At 37.7% G+C, this 18678-nt stretch overlaps 1 protein-coding gene across 2 annotated transcripts in view; it reads left to right on the plus strand.

The window, feature by feature from the left end:
* Positions 1-18247, plus strand: part of apolpp (retinoid- and fatty-acid binding glycoprotein apolipophorin) — a 38014-nt gene extending 19767 nt beyond the window's left edge. For both annotated transcript variants that reach the window (XM_017626152.1, XM_017626145.1), the window contains exons 4-8: positions 7911-15061; positions 15128-15348; positions 15430-17536; positions 17599-17719; positions 17825-18247. In XM_017626152.1, the coding sequence (XP_017481641.1) occupies positions 7911-15061; positions 15128-15348; positions 15430-17536; positions 17599-17719; positions 17825-18147 (9923 nt within the window). In that variant the 3' untranslated portion in view covers positions 18148-18247. The remainder of the gene's footprint in view (positions 1-7910; positions 15062-15127; positions 15349-15429; positions 17537-17598; positions 17720-17824) is intronic.
* Positions 18248-18678: the final 431 nt, after the last annotated feature.

The raw sequence follows: 18678 nt of genomic DNA on the forward strand, positions 1-18678 counted from the left end.
AACGATTGGCACACGGATGCAGATTAACTAGCACATAAATGCGCATTATAAGTTTGCCCTAACAGAGGACACTTACGAGTACCTGCAAAAATTGTAGAATACAAAATTGCGCATTCCCAGCGGCGATGACATTTCTCAATTAAAAGTAAACAAAGCCGAATAGGAGTATAAAATAAACTGTTAGAAGAGTCAATTTTCTTAATATTAAATTTTTCGATTCAGCTGCTAAGGAAACGGTCAAGAAAAAATTGCTATTATTTCGTTGTTGGGAATTTCGATTTCTGATATTTTGCAGCCTGTTTTCTCATTCTTTCCTCACGAAAAAATGCTACCGGCACATGATTCAATAATACAAGGCTATGCAATTTGTTACAGCTCAAGTTTGACACTCCTTTATCAAGATTTGTAATTTGGAAGTAGGGAAAAGGGGAAGAATGAGATCGGCTTTTGCGAAAATGGTAGTAGAAATAATATGAAAAGTATACAATTAGCAGTGAAATGCGTATTAAAAATTCTAATGAATTTCCAATGAAAAAGTTTTTTTTACTGGAAATACTGAACGTTTTAATAAGCTTTAGCCACAATTAATTTAATTGTTGGTTTATTTATCGAGAATAAACTGCAATTATAATGTAAATTTATAGATATCATTTATTACATTTATTTTTATGTAGATATGTATATGCATAAAACAAATGAACTTCCTAACACAGCGCACGGCAGTGCGCGCGAGTGACGAAAGCAGCAACAGTAGCATGCTGAAATGACTCGCTTATATATACACGAGATTTGGAAGTTTTTATCCAGACGTCCAATCGACATGTTTGATATATCGTTGAAAGGTCTTGCAGAGTGTGTCCAGAAAATATATTCAAGCTTCGTAAAAGATTCATAAAAATTAGGCTAAAGTGTTGCGAAACAAAAAACGTTTTTTTGCTTTTGCCGGTTTAAGGGGGCATGTGGGCACACCCAACATATTTAGTGTTATTCTATAGGCTAATACCTTTCAAACGATACCTTATATATTAAGTTCCGGCCACTAGTTGGAAAGATATAGAGGTAAATGTGTTTTGGTTCGTGTCTCCACTACGAGATGCTTTGGTATGTATGTGGCGTCTGTACGTACCATCATTTAATTTTTTTCAAACTTTCAGGAATTAAAGTACAAAAAAAACTAAGAAGGTTTTGTTCCAGGATGTTTTGATTCGTATGCCTTTGTGGGCGTGGCTGCTGCCTGAAATTCGAAAAAGGCAATTTTTAAACTACCACTGAGGCCACACAACTCAGTCCATGTCATTTGTGTGGATATCAGTGGAAGGGTCTTCGAACAAGCTATCTAACGCTATATTTTGTGTTTATAAAGTATAAATATGTCATAACGTTATCGCCTGAAACCTAAAAATCGGGTTGCTGAAAATATACATTTCGGGCATTTTCTCAAAAACTGGTCAGTCGATTTTATTATAGGTTTCCACAAAACTAGCCCAAAACCTTAGCTTTCATCTGGTATATAGCCTATATCTGGGAGAACTCTTGTTGTGGAGATATTGCGATTCAAATTGAAAAAATGTCGCTCTAAAAAGGGTCAAATGGTTAAAAATTAACATATCCGTCTAATTTGGTTACTTTAAGATATAAAAATAATATACCCAGTTCCCCGAAAAAAAAAATCCCATTCCCCGATTGCCACTTAAACCGAAATTCCCTGCAAATCGAGGAATTTCCCGCGAGTTGACAAGTTGAAGGATGCAGCTGTGCTAATCACTTCGTACATGTCTTGGAAACCACAATTTGTGTGTATTTTAGAGTTTTCTTTTCAGTCATATGCCGAAATTGTAACATTTTTCCCCATTTTAATTGCAGGCATGTACACAGTATTTAACTATGCTACATGGGTTTATCACCCGCACTTAACCTACCTGGGAAGACGCGTACAATATTACCTACAGTTGTACATAAATATGCATGTTTGAATACATTTAGTTCACCCAATATGCCGCTACAACTTACATACATATGTATAGATTGCCACTGAGTAAAACTACTTGAGAAAAAAGCATTAGTTTAATGGCACGAGTGCAACACCGTACACGTGACAGAAGTAAAACTTCTTAAAAAAAGCACATGTGTGCGCCCCACACCCGGTAGAAATCCTAACAAAAATAATCTACAAGACAATCAGACGAATACAGTTGTTTGTTGTATCCAAAGTTGGTACCAAGTTGATAAGTTTTTATCATGTCTCATAATTTTTTCGAATACAAAGAATATGATCATTCTTTTTCGCTTTATTCCGTATTCGAAAAATTATATGTTTCAATGGACACATCGATTTGGATACATAGTTTAGATTTAGATAATATTTTTAGCAATTTATTTGAGAAAAATAAAACATTTAGATTATTGTTTGTATTTTCGCCGATTTTAAATTTGCTACCCCAAAATAATTGATATCAAATAAAACACCACCAACAAAGATTTTCCCTACGTATCAAAGGCAGTTAAAAAATGCGTATAATTCTCGTCACGAAATTGATATCATAAATTTTGTGTTTCTAGCTCAGCTTTCGTCACTCGAAAATTTTACCTCAAAGAGGTGTTTTATTTGATACATATATACGCACATAAATAAATACACGGTCCAAATAGATATAAATAGCAATAATTGCAATAATATACGTTATATTTCGTGCTTTTTTCCGAAAGTATCGTTTTAAATGTAATAATCCAAGAACATCCAGCCATACTAATCTAACCCACACCCAAAAATATTTTGAGCATTTAGCTATTATAATGAAAACAAAAAAATTTTCATCCCCTAAATTTTCGTTTTTTTCATATTTTGTCGCCTTTCAGTAAAAGTTACTTATGACGAAGAATTTTAGCAATATTATAGACAATGGTGTAAATTAAGGTAGTTATATAGTATGCCAAACGAAAGAGAAAATTGTGAAGTTATTTATAAAAAATTGGTTTGCACCTCCGTAATAAGGCAACATTTAACGAAAACAGTATATATCGTCACTAGACAAGAATAAAGGCGCGCTAGTGTTTCGATGGCGAAAAGAGACGCATACAAAAAATGTTACGAAAAAAGGCGCTTAAGAAAAATTTCGGCGAAGAAAGATGCGTAACCTAGTTGACGGCTAAGAAAGACGCGTAATCATAGATTTATATTTGACCAAGGGCTGTCACTTCAGCATCATTCCCCAAATCTCTTTGGGGAATTTACATACTGTTACACCCGCAAAAAAAGTTGACCGCGAAAATAAGTTTACGCGTCCTTCTAGCTAGCTCAGGACTAGCGGAGAACTAGCTCTTTAAGAGGCGGTACTGGTTCTCGATCTATCCCAACGCAGTGCTTTCAACTGTCTCTTTTTACATGGCGATGTCCGACGAAGTGGAAATGGTCCCCTCTGCAGAACTTTCAAACTAGTTCTAAACTGGTTCCATTTTGGACAGTTCTGGGACAGTAAGTTTTTCTATGAGAAAAAATTTTAAAACTCGACTATTAGATTATTTTTCTATTCTAAACTGGTTCCATTTTAGACAGATCTGCGACAATAAGTTTTTTATTTAAAAAAAAATCTGATTATTCGATTTTTTGATATTTTTTCTTTTTTTCTGTTCTTTTACAGATTGCATTCTATTAAATTTTTATTTATTTTATTTTTTTATTATATTATATTATTTGGTCACTTTCTCTCCAATTTTTAAGCGGCACTTAACAATTTAAATTTCTTAAATCTGAAAATCACAACTGCCTCCACCGCGATTTGAACTCGTGACCAAGGATGTTAGAGTCGGAGGTCTTCCCGCTGAGCTATTTTCGTATTGTACGAGAAGTGAGAATCTTCATATACATATATACGCACATAAATAAATACATGGTCCAAATATGCAGATATAAATAGCAATAATTGCAATAATATATGTTATATTTCGTACTTTTTCCGAAAGTGTCTTTTTAATGTAAAAATCCAAGAACATCCAGCCTTACTAATCTAACCCACATACAAAAATAAATTTTCTTTTTTTTTCATAATTTGTCGCCTTTCAGTAAAAGTTACTTATGACGAAGAATTTTAGTAATATTATAGACAATGGTGCAAATTAAGGTAGTTATATAGTATGCCAAACGAACGAGAAAATTCTCTGCAGGGAAAGCTACTAGTTGTGAACTAGAATTCTACCAGTTTGCGTTTCAACCCAACTAGTTCACGTTCTATCCTCTTTCAATGTTAGCGACTGGTATTTTTAACATTGTGATGTCCTACGAGATGTCAATTGTCAGGCTATGCATCAGCATCTACTAGTATAAATACTAGTAGCATCATACCAGTTGATGAGATAGTCTGCCAATTCATGCCCCGTGAAAAGCATAAGTGTGCCTTTTTGCTCGCGACGCTCCAGCAGTCACAATGGCCGACAGAGCAAAGCACTCGCGTGGTAAGCCTGAGGTCCCAGGTTCAAATCCTGGCGCAGGGAAAACTTTTTTATTTTATATTTTTTATTTTATTTTTATTTTTTATAAATTTATTTTTTTTAGGCTATTTATTGTGATTTTTAAATTCAATAAAAAAAAAAATTTGTTTAATTTCTTTGTTTTTATAGCACAAGCATTTCTTCCTAAATGTTTTTTTGCAATGCAATTAAATTTTGAAATTTGTTATTTATTTATCAATTGAATAAATTATTTTTACTTACATTTATTAACTTTAAAAATCGTAACCACCTCCAAGCGGCCTCGAACCTGCGATTTCAGAACCAGAACCAGTAGTTTTCACGTGACGCCACAGCCGACATTTGTAAGAAAAGCAATTAATACCTTTTTTTAATTTTGGCTTTGGCAATTCAAAGATAGATGTCGCTGATCGCCTAAGTTCTTCGAAATTGTCGAACTGGTAGGCACATACTAGTTAATGAACTAGTATTTTTTCTAACTGGTTTGGCTTTTCACTGCAGGGTTGTGAAGTTATTTATAAAAAATTGTTTTGCACCTCCGTAATGCGGCAACATTTAACGACGTGGAGAAGTGGTGACAATTGTTGGTAACAAAACTAGCTTGTTACAAAATGTTCGGTTACAAGCAGATTAGGACTGTAAGAGTCTTTCTTCGCTGAAGTTTTATTTATGTGCCTTTTTTCGCGGCCAACCTTTTAGCACGCGCCTTTATTCGTGTCTAGTGACGATATATCCGTTTTTTGTATATATATATTTTTTTAAACGGCACTTATCTAAAATTGGTTATAGTACAGGGTGGGCAAGTCCGAGGCCGAAAAGAGTCACATGCAAATTCTAAATGCTACAAAGAGCCACGAAAAAAAACAATACAAAAAATTGTTTTTAGAAATGAAAAATATTAATTTTATTATTTTTCAAATGTACCTAAGATAGATATTAATGACAATTCAAAAGACCAATGGCAAAGCTTTATGTTGCATTTATTTATTTATTTATTTATTTATTTATTTATTTATTTAGTCTATGGTTTTATAATAACATTACAGACTAGAAGAGTACAAAATTAATTTAGAACTATTAGAAATAATTCATAAAGCTAAAAATAGGAATTCAAAAGATTTAAAAAAGCTGTCTTTGGGATTGAAAAGTCTACCTCGACTACATTATTCATGGCATTAAATTCACGAATGGCACGATAAATCGGGGCATTACTGGCGTATTGTGTTCTACCATTACAACCATCAAATGGAAGGAAATTTCTAAGGGATCACCTGGGGACATTAAATCTTATCCTCTCTAACAAATACGGACAATCAACAATACCATTAATAATATTATATGTAAACGAAATACATAAGACAGACCTGCGACTTTCTAAGGACTTGAGTGCCTTATCTTCATTTCATTCGAAAAACTCCGACTCTTCTTCGCTTTTCTTTAAAAAGAGTATTTCGGATATTGTAAATTCATCCTCAATTACATAAAAAAGAATATTTGCCGCAATAAAAAGAGAAATTCCGAAATACGTGAGTGCGAAGAGCTTGAAATGCTGGCCGACTGAAAAAAAGTCCGAAAATTTTATCTGAGAGAGTGACGGAAGGTATCAGCACGAAAAGTTGTGGAAAAAACGAACCTGAACCTCCAGTCGATGATGACGGAGTCGGTGTTCCACAAATAGCAACTACGCGGCTGAGAAACAACAAAGCCGCTGGAGCTGTCAGCCTGCCAGCTGAGCTATTCAAGTACGTCGGCGAGAAGCTGATAGGGTGAATGCATTAACTCTTATGCAAAGTATGGTCAGGTGAATGCATGCCCGACGACTGGAATTAAGGTGTGCTTCGTCCAATCCACCGGAAAGTGAGCAAGCCAATCGCGCCAACTACCGCGGGATTACCTTTGTAAGAACTGGTTACAAGGTCTTATCGAGCATATTTATTGAAAGACTGAAACTTACCGGCAACGATCTGATTGGGCCTTATTAGTGTGGATTTAGACCTGGCAAATCTACCATTGAGCAGGTATTCACAATACGCCAAATCTTGGAAAAGCCTCGCGAGAATAGGATCGACACCACCATATATTTGCCGATTTCAAAGCCACTTTCGACATCACTAAAAGGAATGTATTCATGCCGGGATGTCTGAATTTGGTATCCTCGCGAATAATACGACTGTGTAAAATGACGTTGACCAATATCACCGGCTCCGTCAGAATTGGGAAGGACCTCTCCAAGCCGTTTGATACCAAACGAGGTTTCAGATAAGGTGACTCCCTTTTGTATGATTTCTTTAATCTACTGTTGGAGAAGATCATAAGATCCCCACAACTGCACCGTGCAGGCACAATACTTTACAAGAGCATGCAATTGCCGGCGTATACCGACGACATCGACATTATTGGTTAAAACAAGGGCTACGTCTACTCTGCCTTCTTGGATTTTAGATCAAAGCGAATGGGTCTGGTAGCAAACGAGGACAAAACAAGGTATCTCCTGTCATCAGACCAGCAGTCAGCGCATTCGCGCCTTGGCATCCACATCACTGTTGACAGTTATAACTTCGAGAAAGTAAAGAATTTCGTTTGCTTGGAAACCAGCATTAACACCGGTAATATTGTCAGCATCGAAATCCAAGGCAGAATCCTTTTTGCCAACAAGTGCTACTTTGGATTGAGTGGGAAATTCAGGAGTAAAGTCCTCTCTCGAGGTACGAAAACCACACTATAGAAGTCACACATGATGCCCGAGCTGGTACGTGGCGCACGAGCATGGACAATAACAACATCCGATCAGGCGGCTGTTGGAGTATTCGAGAAAAAATTTTGCGGAAGATTTCCGGATTGACGACGGCGAGTACCGCAGATGATGAAACGATGAGCTGTATGAGCTTAACAATGACATGGACTTAGTGCAGCTAATTAAAATACCACACCTCCGCTGGCTTGGCCATCTCGTTCGATTGGATACCGACGCTGCAGCTCCGTAAGTATTCAACTCGGGACCCGATGCTGGTAGCGGAGGAAGGGCGGCCAAATAAGAAAAAGTGGTAGTTCCCAAACCAAAGTAATAGCTTCCAAATATTGCCAAATTTTCTCAGTGCAGACGCTATGGCTATTCGCATTCAACCAAACTTAAAATGAAGGGTTTATAGATCTGTAGTTTGTTAAAATAGTAACAGAAGAGTTACAAAGATGAATCATGAAAACACCTTTAGTATTTATTGAAATTTTCATGAATAAGTAAAACTTAAGGCACATTGAGGAAATAAACAGCTAAATATATGTCACTCTTTTATCTGAGTACTTTCGTTGTAAATATGGCGGGTTGTTTGCTAAAATGGCAGATTTTTATTTGAAAACTTTAGTATTTTCGTATACTATATATTTATTAGCATAAAAGAACTTTAGATAATGTATGTATATTCATTATTTTTTTATTTTTTATACAGCTGACAGTGGGATATTAAAATATCAACCCGGAAATGTGTACGAATACAATTTCGAATCTGTTCTGGCAGTCGGACTAGGCACTGGAGTATCGACAGATAGCGATGACACAAGCTTGAAACTAGTTGGAATTGCCAAAGTTTTCGCTGAAGGCAATTGTGACTACACACTACAACTGAGTGCTGTGAAAGTCTCAGCCACCAAAGAAGCCATTGACAAGAAGATTGCACAGACCATTCAAAAACCTGTACATTTTACATTAGGGAACGGAAAACTAGAACCACAATTGTGCTCTGATCCAAATGACAATCAGTATGCTTTGAATATTAAACGAGCTATCGTTTCTCTGTTGCAATCTAGCACAGAAGACGGTACAGAGATTGATGTCTTTGGCATGTGCCCGACGCACACATCGGTATCGAAAGTTGGTGGAGCGGAAGTTGTGACCAAAACGCGTAATTTAAATCAATGCAGCTACAGAGAGGACACCCGAAGTGGCTTAATTCATGGTATTGTGAATCAAGCAGCTGGAATTAAATCTACCCACCTTTTCAAGGCTAGCTATGCCAAGGAATCAAAAATTTCGAATGGTGTAATCGAAAACGTTCATTTAGTTGAAGACTACAATTTTGGTGTGGCAGAGAAAGGCATTCAAAGTGTGCGCGGAAGAGTAATTACGAACCTGAAAGTCAAAAACCCAGCTGGTGTACCTGCTACTTCCCCGCAGACAGGCGCTCATGTGACCTCAGTTGTTTTCCAGAAACCGGAGTCATATGCAACGAAAAATTTAGCAGCTTTAAAAACTGCTTTAACTCAACTAGTTGACTTATTGAACGGATATGTGAAAAAAGACAGTGCCAAAAGTTTTACTGAGCTTATACGTTTGATGCGAAATGCAGACACGGATACCCTGCTCGAGTTGGCCGCTGTACCACAACCGAACAATGTTTTGTCGCGTAAAGTCTATCTAGATGCACTGTTCCGCACCGGTACCTCTGAATCTGCCAAAGCCATTTTAAAGCAGTTTAACAAATTGGACGAACATGAAAAGCTAATCGCCATTATTTCTCTAAACTTCGTGCAAACAATTGATAAAGATACCTTGAATCAAGCAGCAACTCTATTAACACCCAATGCACCAAAGCAGGTATATTTGTCCATTGGAGCACTTGTTGCCAAATACTGCAATGCAAATGGATGTGAACAAGGAGACTTGGATGCGATCTCCAAAAAATTCACGGATAATCTAAAGCATTGCAAAGCCAACACAAAGAAGGATGAAGATCGTGTTGTAAATATATTGAAAGGTATTGCAAATATTGAGCACCTAAGCAGCCAAGCTGCTGTGGTTTTAACTGAATGCGCTTCATTGGGACGGTCGACACGTATTCGTGTGGCAGCATTGCAGGCTTTTGCTTCAGCCAGCTGCGATTCAGTATTGGCTCAGAAAGCTTTGGCTTTACTGCGTGATCGTAACGAAGACTCGGAGCTGAGAATTGAAGCATATTTAGCAGCTATTAACTGCCCCACTGCCAATTTGGCCATCGAAATTGCAGACATTATTAATTCAGAGCCTGTAAATCAAGTTGGTGGATTTATTGCATCCAATCTTAGAGCGATTCGGGATTCAACAGACATTGACCGTGTCAATCAGCGCCACCATTTGGGTAATATTAGGGTTACGAAACATTTCCCCAAGAACCCTAGGCGCTATAGTTACAACGATGAAGTATCATACAAACTAGATGCTCTGGGTGTTAGTGCAAGTTCAGATTATAAACTGATATACTCACAACATGGATTTTTGCCCCGTTCGGCAAGGCTGAATGTAAGTACTGAGATTTTCGGCACTAATTACAATATTTTCGAATTAAGTGCGAGGCAAGAAAATTTAGAGAACGTTTTAGAATATTATGTGGGGCCAAAAGGATTGCTTAATAAGGACTTTGATGAAATAATGAAACAGATAGATGTAGGAGGTAATCCTTCCCCCGGCGAACGCACACGTCGCTCTATTGCTGATGACACATCCAAAGTCTCGAAAAAATATAAAACATATGGGACTAAAAACATCCAAGACGTCAACCTCGACTTATCGATGAAGTTCTTCGGTTCCGAAATGTTGTTCCTTAGCTTGGGGGATCAAATTCCAGGCTCTCTAAGAGATATCATTAAAGACTTTTCATCGATATTTGATAGCGCAAAGCAAAAACTTTCGTCATTTAAGAGGGAATTCACTGTGCATGATCTTTTCCTTGATCTGAACGCTATTTATCCTACTGGTGTTGGTATTCCGCTGGAATTGAATGCGCAAGGTTCTGCCGCAAATAAATTAGATTTCGGTATAAACCTTGATGTTGATGCTATCCTTGATCAGAATTGGCTGGTCACCAAATTCCAGGTGAAAGTTGTACCAAGTGTTGATGTCAGTTTAAAGTTACAACTTGGCTTTAACGCGTATGTTTTAGCTACAGGGCTTCAGGTAGAGTCCAGTCTTCATTCAGCTACCGGTTCTGACATTAAATTCGAGTTAACTAATGAAGGAAATGGATTCAATCTAGATATAGAGTTGCCCCAAAACCAATTAGAATTGGTCGATGTGGAGTTCATACCTGGATTTTACATATCTGAACTTGATAAGCCTGCAAAGGTCATCACGCCAAAAGATGTCAAAAAACAAAGGTCCGATAAGTTTAACATGTGTTTTAATCAATTGGACACCATTGGGCTTAATTTATGTATAGATGCGGCGGGTGTTGCTATTCTAAAGGAAGAATCAGCTATTATCGATGATATTTACACCTTATTACATCCAGTAAGCCTGAGTGTCTACACTAAAGTCGAAAGGAAATATAATCTACAGGGTTCATATGTGCCACAGACCAATAGTGGAAGTCAGGAATGGAAATTAGAACTGAATACTCCAGGATCAAGAGAATCTCATTCTGCTAGCGTCACTTTTGAACTTGGGTCAAATCCTCGCACTTATGGACGACTGGCTTTTAATACCCCACTGTATCACTTTGCTTTAGAGTCCGGTTTTAACAATGACAACAAAGAGTTGGTCTTCTATGCTCAATATGAAAACAATGACGACGTCAAGCGAAACAGAATAGGATTTATTCGCAATGGTAATGAATATCGTCCCGTTATTGAAATACAGGACCAGAGTGGTATATCCAATGAAATTAACGGATATCGTATGGATGGTAAGGTCGTTTTGCAAAAAACAGGCGACAGGCAAGCAAAATACTTGTTCGATAATTTCCAAATATCAAATAAGGAAAATGAACGTGTTGTCGTAAACGGATGGACAGAAGTGGGGCCAGCTTGGTTGAACAATGAATTACGTATAGGCGTTGGAAAAGATTCATATCTCGTAAGAGGTAACTTCAAAGTGGATAAAGGTGTGTACGATATTGGATTGTTTACAAACGACGAACGTGCACCCGATGATGTCTATGGGGGATCCGTACATGTCCAGCTAGCAGAGCATGTATACATAGCGCAGTTGATAGGTGCGGCGGCAGCCTGGGAAGTGAATTTCAATAACGAGGTGCAGTACACAATTCCTGAGGAACCGAACGCTCTTGCATTCAGCAGTTTCAAGCATGATATAACAGTAAAAAATAAAAAATCAGTTGTTGGTCAATTTAAATTGAATGGACTTTCCTCTGGTAGCAACAAACTGGAGCTGGATACCGAATTATTGAGAGGCAAGAGAGTCGCTGGTCTTAACGTAAAATACGATGGTAATCGGCACACCCAAGGCGATTATATTATCGAAATTCATGGAAAATATAACAAACATTTTGCTGATATCATCGCTAAGAGTGACTTCAATGGAAATCGATTTATTATCGATAATTCCCTTGTAACCAGTTGGGGTACATCTGTAACCGTTAAAGGTGAGCTAGGTCAACGTTTCACCGCTCAAGATATATATATTGAAGTTAGTGGTGCAGCGCAACTCAGCAAGAAAGATAAGCCCATTCAGTGGATTGTTAAGGTTATTGGCGCACCCGAAAAGACAATTAGCGAATTGGAAGTCTCAAGAGATAACACTGAGGTACTCAAATATAACGGCGAATTGCAGCATCCACAAGATAAAATATCTGCGGGTAAAATCACTTTGTTCGTCAAAAATTCAGCGACGCTTAAAGGTGATTTTAAAGTCGCCAAGAATGGTAAAGGTGAAGCCAATGTGGCTATAGAAACACAAATTTCCGAGAAGAAGCACAAACTTGACGTGAACTCAAAGTTCCAGATTCAGGCACCTAAATATGAAGTGGAAACTACAATAATCATTGACGGCGAGAAGAAAATATCCCTTAAGACAGACAGCCACTTGGATAAAGTTAAATTTTCAACTAAAAACTTAGCAGAAATTTCAAATAAAAAAATTTCACTCGATGCTAATGCCGCAATTAAAGGGGTTTGGCAAGCAAATGGTGAATTGCAAGGCAACTTTGTTCTAACTTCTCCGTCGGGCCATGTTGCAGAAGGTAATGTCAAACGCAAAGTTACAACCAATACCAAAACCGGGAACGCTCAGGGCAATCTCGAAGTACAACTAAGTGAAACAATTAATGGCAAAAAACGGACTTTGGGGTACACAGTTCATGCTGACAAATTTAATTTTAAAACAAAGGAACTTTCTCAAAACGCTCAGCTCACATTTACTAATTTTGATAATAAGAAATTAGAATTAGGTGCAAACTTAAAACATTTACCCAAGGATCAAAGCAAAACCATCGAAATTAAATCCAACTTGCGTGGTGATTTCCTAAATATACCTGCCGATTTCAATTTCGTAGTTGATGAATATGATAGCAGACATGCAATTTTCCGAATCGACCTTAAATTTGGAGGTACCTATAATTACAACGTTAATGGTAGATATAATTTAGGTGCTAATGGAAGCCCAGCAACGTATGAAGTCCAAGGTAATGTTCAATTACCAAAAAGTAGCATCAAAACGATTCAGTTTAGTTCCAATGGTAAATTGATAAAGCCATCCGAAAAAAGTGGTATCTATGATATTGAACTGCACGTAGATGAACAGGCTGGCGACAATCAGTACTTACGTTTGAACACCATGTGGAAGGGTTCACAGCAACAGGGCGCATATACATTCGACTTGGAAACTAAAGAGATGCATGCACCACTGAAATTGGAGGGTACTTACCAGCATGAACATCAAGGAGCTGTCAAAGATGGATCAGCTAGTGGAAAACAGCGGTATTCGTTCAACTATGACTATAATAATAACTTTGTCAAAACTTCCGCCGATCTCAGTTATACTGGTGTTAATACAGCCACCCTTCATTACAAATTGGACAGTAGTTTTGAATCAACCAAAGATATTGATGTGGATATACGTTTGCAGAAGCTTGAAGTCGATGGATATGAGATTAAGTGGCAGGCAAAGAGTGGTGAAAATGTATATTCATCTGATTCCAAAATCTATCAATCGGAATACAAAAAAGGCATAGACTTGCATGTCACAACTCCCAATGGCAATCCAGTAGTGGTAGTTGGACTTTTTGAAGTTTTGAGTGAACATAAATCGAAACTTACGGTCGATATTAAAAATCTGATTGATTTAGACATCTTGTATAACTCCGAGTCATCATATAAAAGTATTGATGATTTCTCTATACAAGCAAATTGGAACTCAGCAAAATTAAATCTTCAAAATTACATTCTGGACGTGCGATCACAGGGCAAGACAATAGTTTTCAATTTAAAGAACGCCCAAGGTGTAATTTTTGCTGGCAGCGCAACATACTCGCAGAAGAAGGATAAGAACAAGAACGTTCTCGAAGGACAGGGTCAGGTACAGTACAATGGAAAATCAAAGAAAACAAGTTTCCGACTTATACATCAAATATATGACATCAATATCGACAAAGAAGTAGGTTTCTCATACACGTTGGATGGCACTTTTGGACCCAAGAAAGGTGTGTCTACCTTAAAAATTACAAATAAAGAGGCCGATGTTAAGTTATCAATATGTGAAGAGAAAAAACAATGTACCAACGTACAAGTTCAGTCAATTGTCTCTCAAAATGGCCAAGACATTAACTCGCCTCAACATTCATTACTTGTTGTAATTGATTTGCGGGAACTTGGGTACCCTTACGAACTTGAATTCCAGTCAAAAACTATTCGTCAAGGATTGAAGCTCCAATATAGCTTGGAATCGCAAATTGTTTCGAATAATAATTTAAAGTACAAATTAGTTGCCAACATACAACCAACAAACTCCTATGTTCAAGTGAAATTACCTCACCGTGAACTTCTTCTTGAAGCGAAACAGCAATTCCCCGAACAAGGTAAATTCTTTGGACACTATGAGAACTCTTTCGCACTCTACTTAGACAAAACGAACAAACCAAATGATGTCACGAGTTTGCGGGCAATTGCTGATGTAACTGGTACTCAACTCGCAGCTATAAATGTGAATTCGGAAATCACGTTTGAACATCCAACTATTCGCCCACTAACAATCTCTGGTAAATTTGATGCTAACCGCCAGCAAAGTATTGTTAACAGTGAAGTAATTTTGGACATATTCCGTTTGCCGGAACAACAGATTATCGGGTCTCTGCGCACACAAAATACTCAACAAGGCAATGGTTTCAATATTACTACTTTTGAATCGCTGCGTTCCACCGGCCTTGGTTTCAACTATGAATTCAGTGGTCATACCGCGCTTAATGTAGACTTGGAAATATTTACTGCTGGTGTCCTTATTAATAGTGGTGCATCAGATTTGAAGGCCATAGCCAATGTTTACGCAACAAAGGAGCATAGTGATGTGTCCATTTACGTTCTGAATGAGCCAGTTTTGCAGGTGGCAGCCGACTTTAACCACCAAAAATACGCATTGAAGATAGATAGTAAAGCTCAACTATTCAGCCAAGCTCCGGTCCAACTTGTTGTCGAATTGCAACCAACAGAGTCAAAGATCTCAATCAAGCGAAAAAATCTCCTCGACTTGGATGCTGATGTTAAGCTTGGGAAAGAACTGAAAGTTAACATTCAAGGCGTGGGTAAGCAACTGCTCAATGGTCGCGTTGCTTTAGATGCAGTCAACTTCTTACAAACTACCTACTCGAGCAACAGCGACGACATCAAATCGTTTTTGGTGGGTTAGCTGAATATTGTTTATAAATATTTTAGTTTTCTTAAAAACACTTTTGAATTTTTTCAGAATGTTGTTGAAGCCGAAGTCAAAAAGGATACTGAAGCGACAGTAGAAAAAATAAAGGAGAAATTTAAGCATATACGCGAAACGGTAGATAAGCAAGCACAATTATTGAAAGACGGCACACCTGATCTTTCGAAACTGAAAGCAAACTATGAAGCAAATATTAACGGAATAGTAAACGAGCTCGAAAGTGACCCGGCTTTTAAGCAGATAAGTGGAAGCTAGTAAGTTCACGAGTATTAAGTTAATACATTAACTGTATATCTGTATATATTTTAATATGTGAATATTAATTTTTATTTAAGTGAAAAGATTTATACGAGAGTTGCAAAAATTGCTGGGGATGTATCACAGAGTGCTGCTGAATCCTATGAAAACTTACATAAGTCCGTCGCGGAGCTTTACGAAAAATTGGAAGCTACACTAAAAGAGACCATACTGCCTGCATGGGAGGAGCTTCTAGTTACCGCTTTGAAAGTTCTTGGAGACATACGCATACAAGTAGTAAACCTTTTAACCGAATTAGTCCAGGATGTGTGGAGTGTATTGGAACAATATGGCCCTGTGTTGAAAACCTATGGTAAGACAATTAACGAAGCTTTGAAGCCGCTGAATGAGGCAGTGCAAGAACTTGTCAAAGTGGTAACGGACGCCATTCAGGATTTCTTCGAAGAATTAAGGGAATATCTTACGAAACTTCCTACGCTTGATGCACTTCAAAACGAATTAAAGGAGAGATTGAAAAAACTTCGACTTGTGGAGAATACCCTAGAATTATTAAATAATCTTTTCGACCAATTGCACATTTTGCCACTGACCCAAGAGTCTAGTGAGTTCTTAGACAAATTACATGAGTACACTGAGGCGAAACTCACAAATAAAGAAATAAATGATGAACAGATTATACAAGAGCTAGCGAAACTTCTTGTGAGTGCAGTACGTTCGATTTGGATAAATTTGAACGTTAGTTCACCCAGTGTGTCTGGTAATATACTTGCTTCTATATTGGGTGCAACATCTGAAACCTTTGATTTCTTTGACAAAATTCCTAACTTACTGTCATTCCGCTTTAGCGTTTTTAATTTCCTGATAAATGAGAACTGGGAAAAAATACTTACCGAGGAATATCTCAAATCTTGGGTATTGTTCCAAGACTTTAATCTACACGCTCACATTGCTGATGGCCATCAAGTCTTCACGTTCGATGGTCAACATTACTCATTCCCAGGAACTTGCAAGTATATATTGGCACAAGACAGTTTGGATAATAATTTTACCGTCGTTGCACAGCTCAACAATGGCAAGTTGAAAGGTATTATATTAACCGATCGTGATGGCAATGTTGCTGAGATTACAGACTCCGGAGTCTTGAAAATCGATGGCAATCAAGCCGAATTCCCTCAACATGTCAACAGCATTCATGCTTGGCGTTTATTCTACACGGTCTGGTTGCATTCCGATTACGGTGCTGAAGTCATGTGTACTCAGGACTTGAAGGTTTGCAATATTAAAGTAGATGGTTTCTATACTAGCAAGACACGCGGTCTGTTTGGCAATGGTAATGCCGAGCCGTATGATGATTTCGTTCAAATTGATGGCACAATCGCGCCAGATTATGCTACGCTAGGCAACGGGTATGGAATCGGAAAATGTGCACCAATTACTGCTCAACCAGTTGACGCTGCTCCCCGTTCAGAAATTTGCACTGAGATATTCAGTTTCGAGTCGTCCCTTACTCCTGGCTATATTTTCGAAAATCCCTCACCCTACCGCGCACGATGTGATGCGGCAGTCTCTGAAGCTCCCGAAAAGGAGAAAGAGTCAGCAGCGTGTACGATAGCCACCGCCTATGGTTCTGCGTTAAAATTGAAGGATATTCCAACTCGTTTACCATCACGATGCTTGAAATGCCCCGGTGCTGTTGGGCAAAAAGAACTCGGCCAGGAATTCACTGTAAAAATACCAAATAATAAAGCAGATATTGTTTTCGTTGTCGATATTGATGTGAGCCCTACTATATTAAGCAACCTCATTGCACCTGCGATATTGGAGGTGCGTGACTCTCTAAAGACGCGGGGCTTCACCGATGTGCAAATCGGAGTTATTGCATACAACGAATCTCAGCTGTATCCAGCTTTGTTAACTAGTGATGGTGGAAAAACCAACTACCAAGGTAACATAGCCAACATTCAGCTTAATGGGCCCAAAAACTTTTGCATACACTGCGCCTCTCAGGAGGTGGCCGATCCGAAAGTGATTGAAATCTTCAAGAGCATTGAAGTATTCCTACGAAGCATCATTCCACAGTCTGATGAAAAAGCTTTCCGTCTGGCCCTCAACTACCCATTCCGAGCAGGTGCTGCAAAGAGTATTGTTGGAGTTCGCAGCAATTCTGTAGAATTCGTCAATTTGGTAAGAACTTATTGCTCAAAAAATCTCTGTTGTTCTTAACAACCAAATAAATTTTTGTTTAGTTCAAATTGGTACGCGCTCACTTAACAGATGCAGCAACCAGTTTCAATGGTGCTTTATTACACTTAATAGGTCCTGTAAAGGAATTATCCGTGGAAGGCATTCCTAAAGAGAAACTAGTCGGTAAGGGAAATATAAGGCTATATACATACATATGTATATGGATGTATGTTTTCTATATTTTAGTTTCCTCTTAAAATATGCAATATATTTTTCTCTTTCCTGTAGGATTCAATTCTCGCTTAATTGCCACATTAGACGGTAAGGACGCAAAGAAACGGCAAAAACTGCAATTTGAAAACGATGTTGGCATCGATTTTGTGCTTGACAATGGTGGTTGGGTTTTTTCAACACAGAACTTTGATCAACTGAAGCCTAACGAACAGAAGAAAACTCTCAATCAAGTTGTAAACACGTTAGCTGATACACTTTTCAGAACGGAAATCGTTAGCGAGTGTGCATGTGAGGCCGCACATGGTTTGCACGCCCAACACCGTTGCGTCATTCAGTCTTCTACTTTCTTGCCGAGTAAGAAAGTGAAGTCAAAATAAATGAAAAGAATTTAAAGGACTGTAAAAATGTTGTTTTTTATACAATGAAAATAAAAATACTAATAATATTAGAATGTAAATTACACATTTTCTTAACTCAGTTACCAAACTTTGTCATTATTTGTTTTTGTTCAAGGAGAAATAACTGATTAAACACCTTGGGTCGATTTTCTATTTTTTTATTTATTTTTCGAATAAGAAGTTCATCCAGCAAACGTTATGGTATTACTTACTTATGTCCTAAATCCTTACAAACATATGTATTGGGGTATTCACTACGGTGCCGTAAGTGTCGTATGTCGTAAACTTTAAACGCCTAAAAAATATACTACGAAAGTTCTCAAAGTACCATCAAAGTCATATTATGAATTTTCGCAGTGTTCAAAAATAGTTGATTGTGTTCAGGTTCTCTAAACATTTATTTAAGCTTTTAAAGTTTACGACATACAACAATACGACGCTTATGACACCGTTGTGAATCCCTCATATGTCTTACACTCATACACATGTTTGTTTAAGTATGTATAGTAG

The sequence above is a fragment of the Rhagoletis zephyria genome, unplaced genomic scaffold (assembly GCF_001687245.7).
Source record: "Rhagoletis zephyria isolate East Lansing unplaced genomic scaffold, Rhagoletis_zephyria_1.1 Rzeph_scaffold_00063, whole genome shotgun sequence".
NCBI lineage: Eukaryota > Metazoa > Arthropoda > Insecta > Diptera > Tephritidae > Rhagoletis > Rhagoletis zephyria.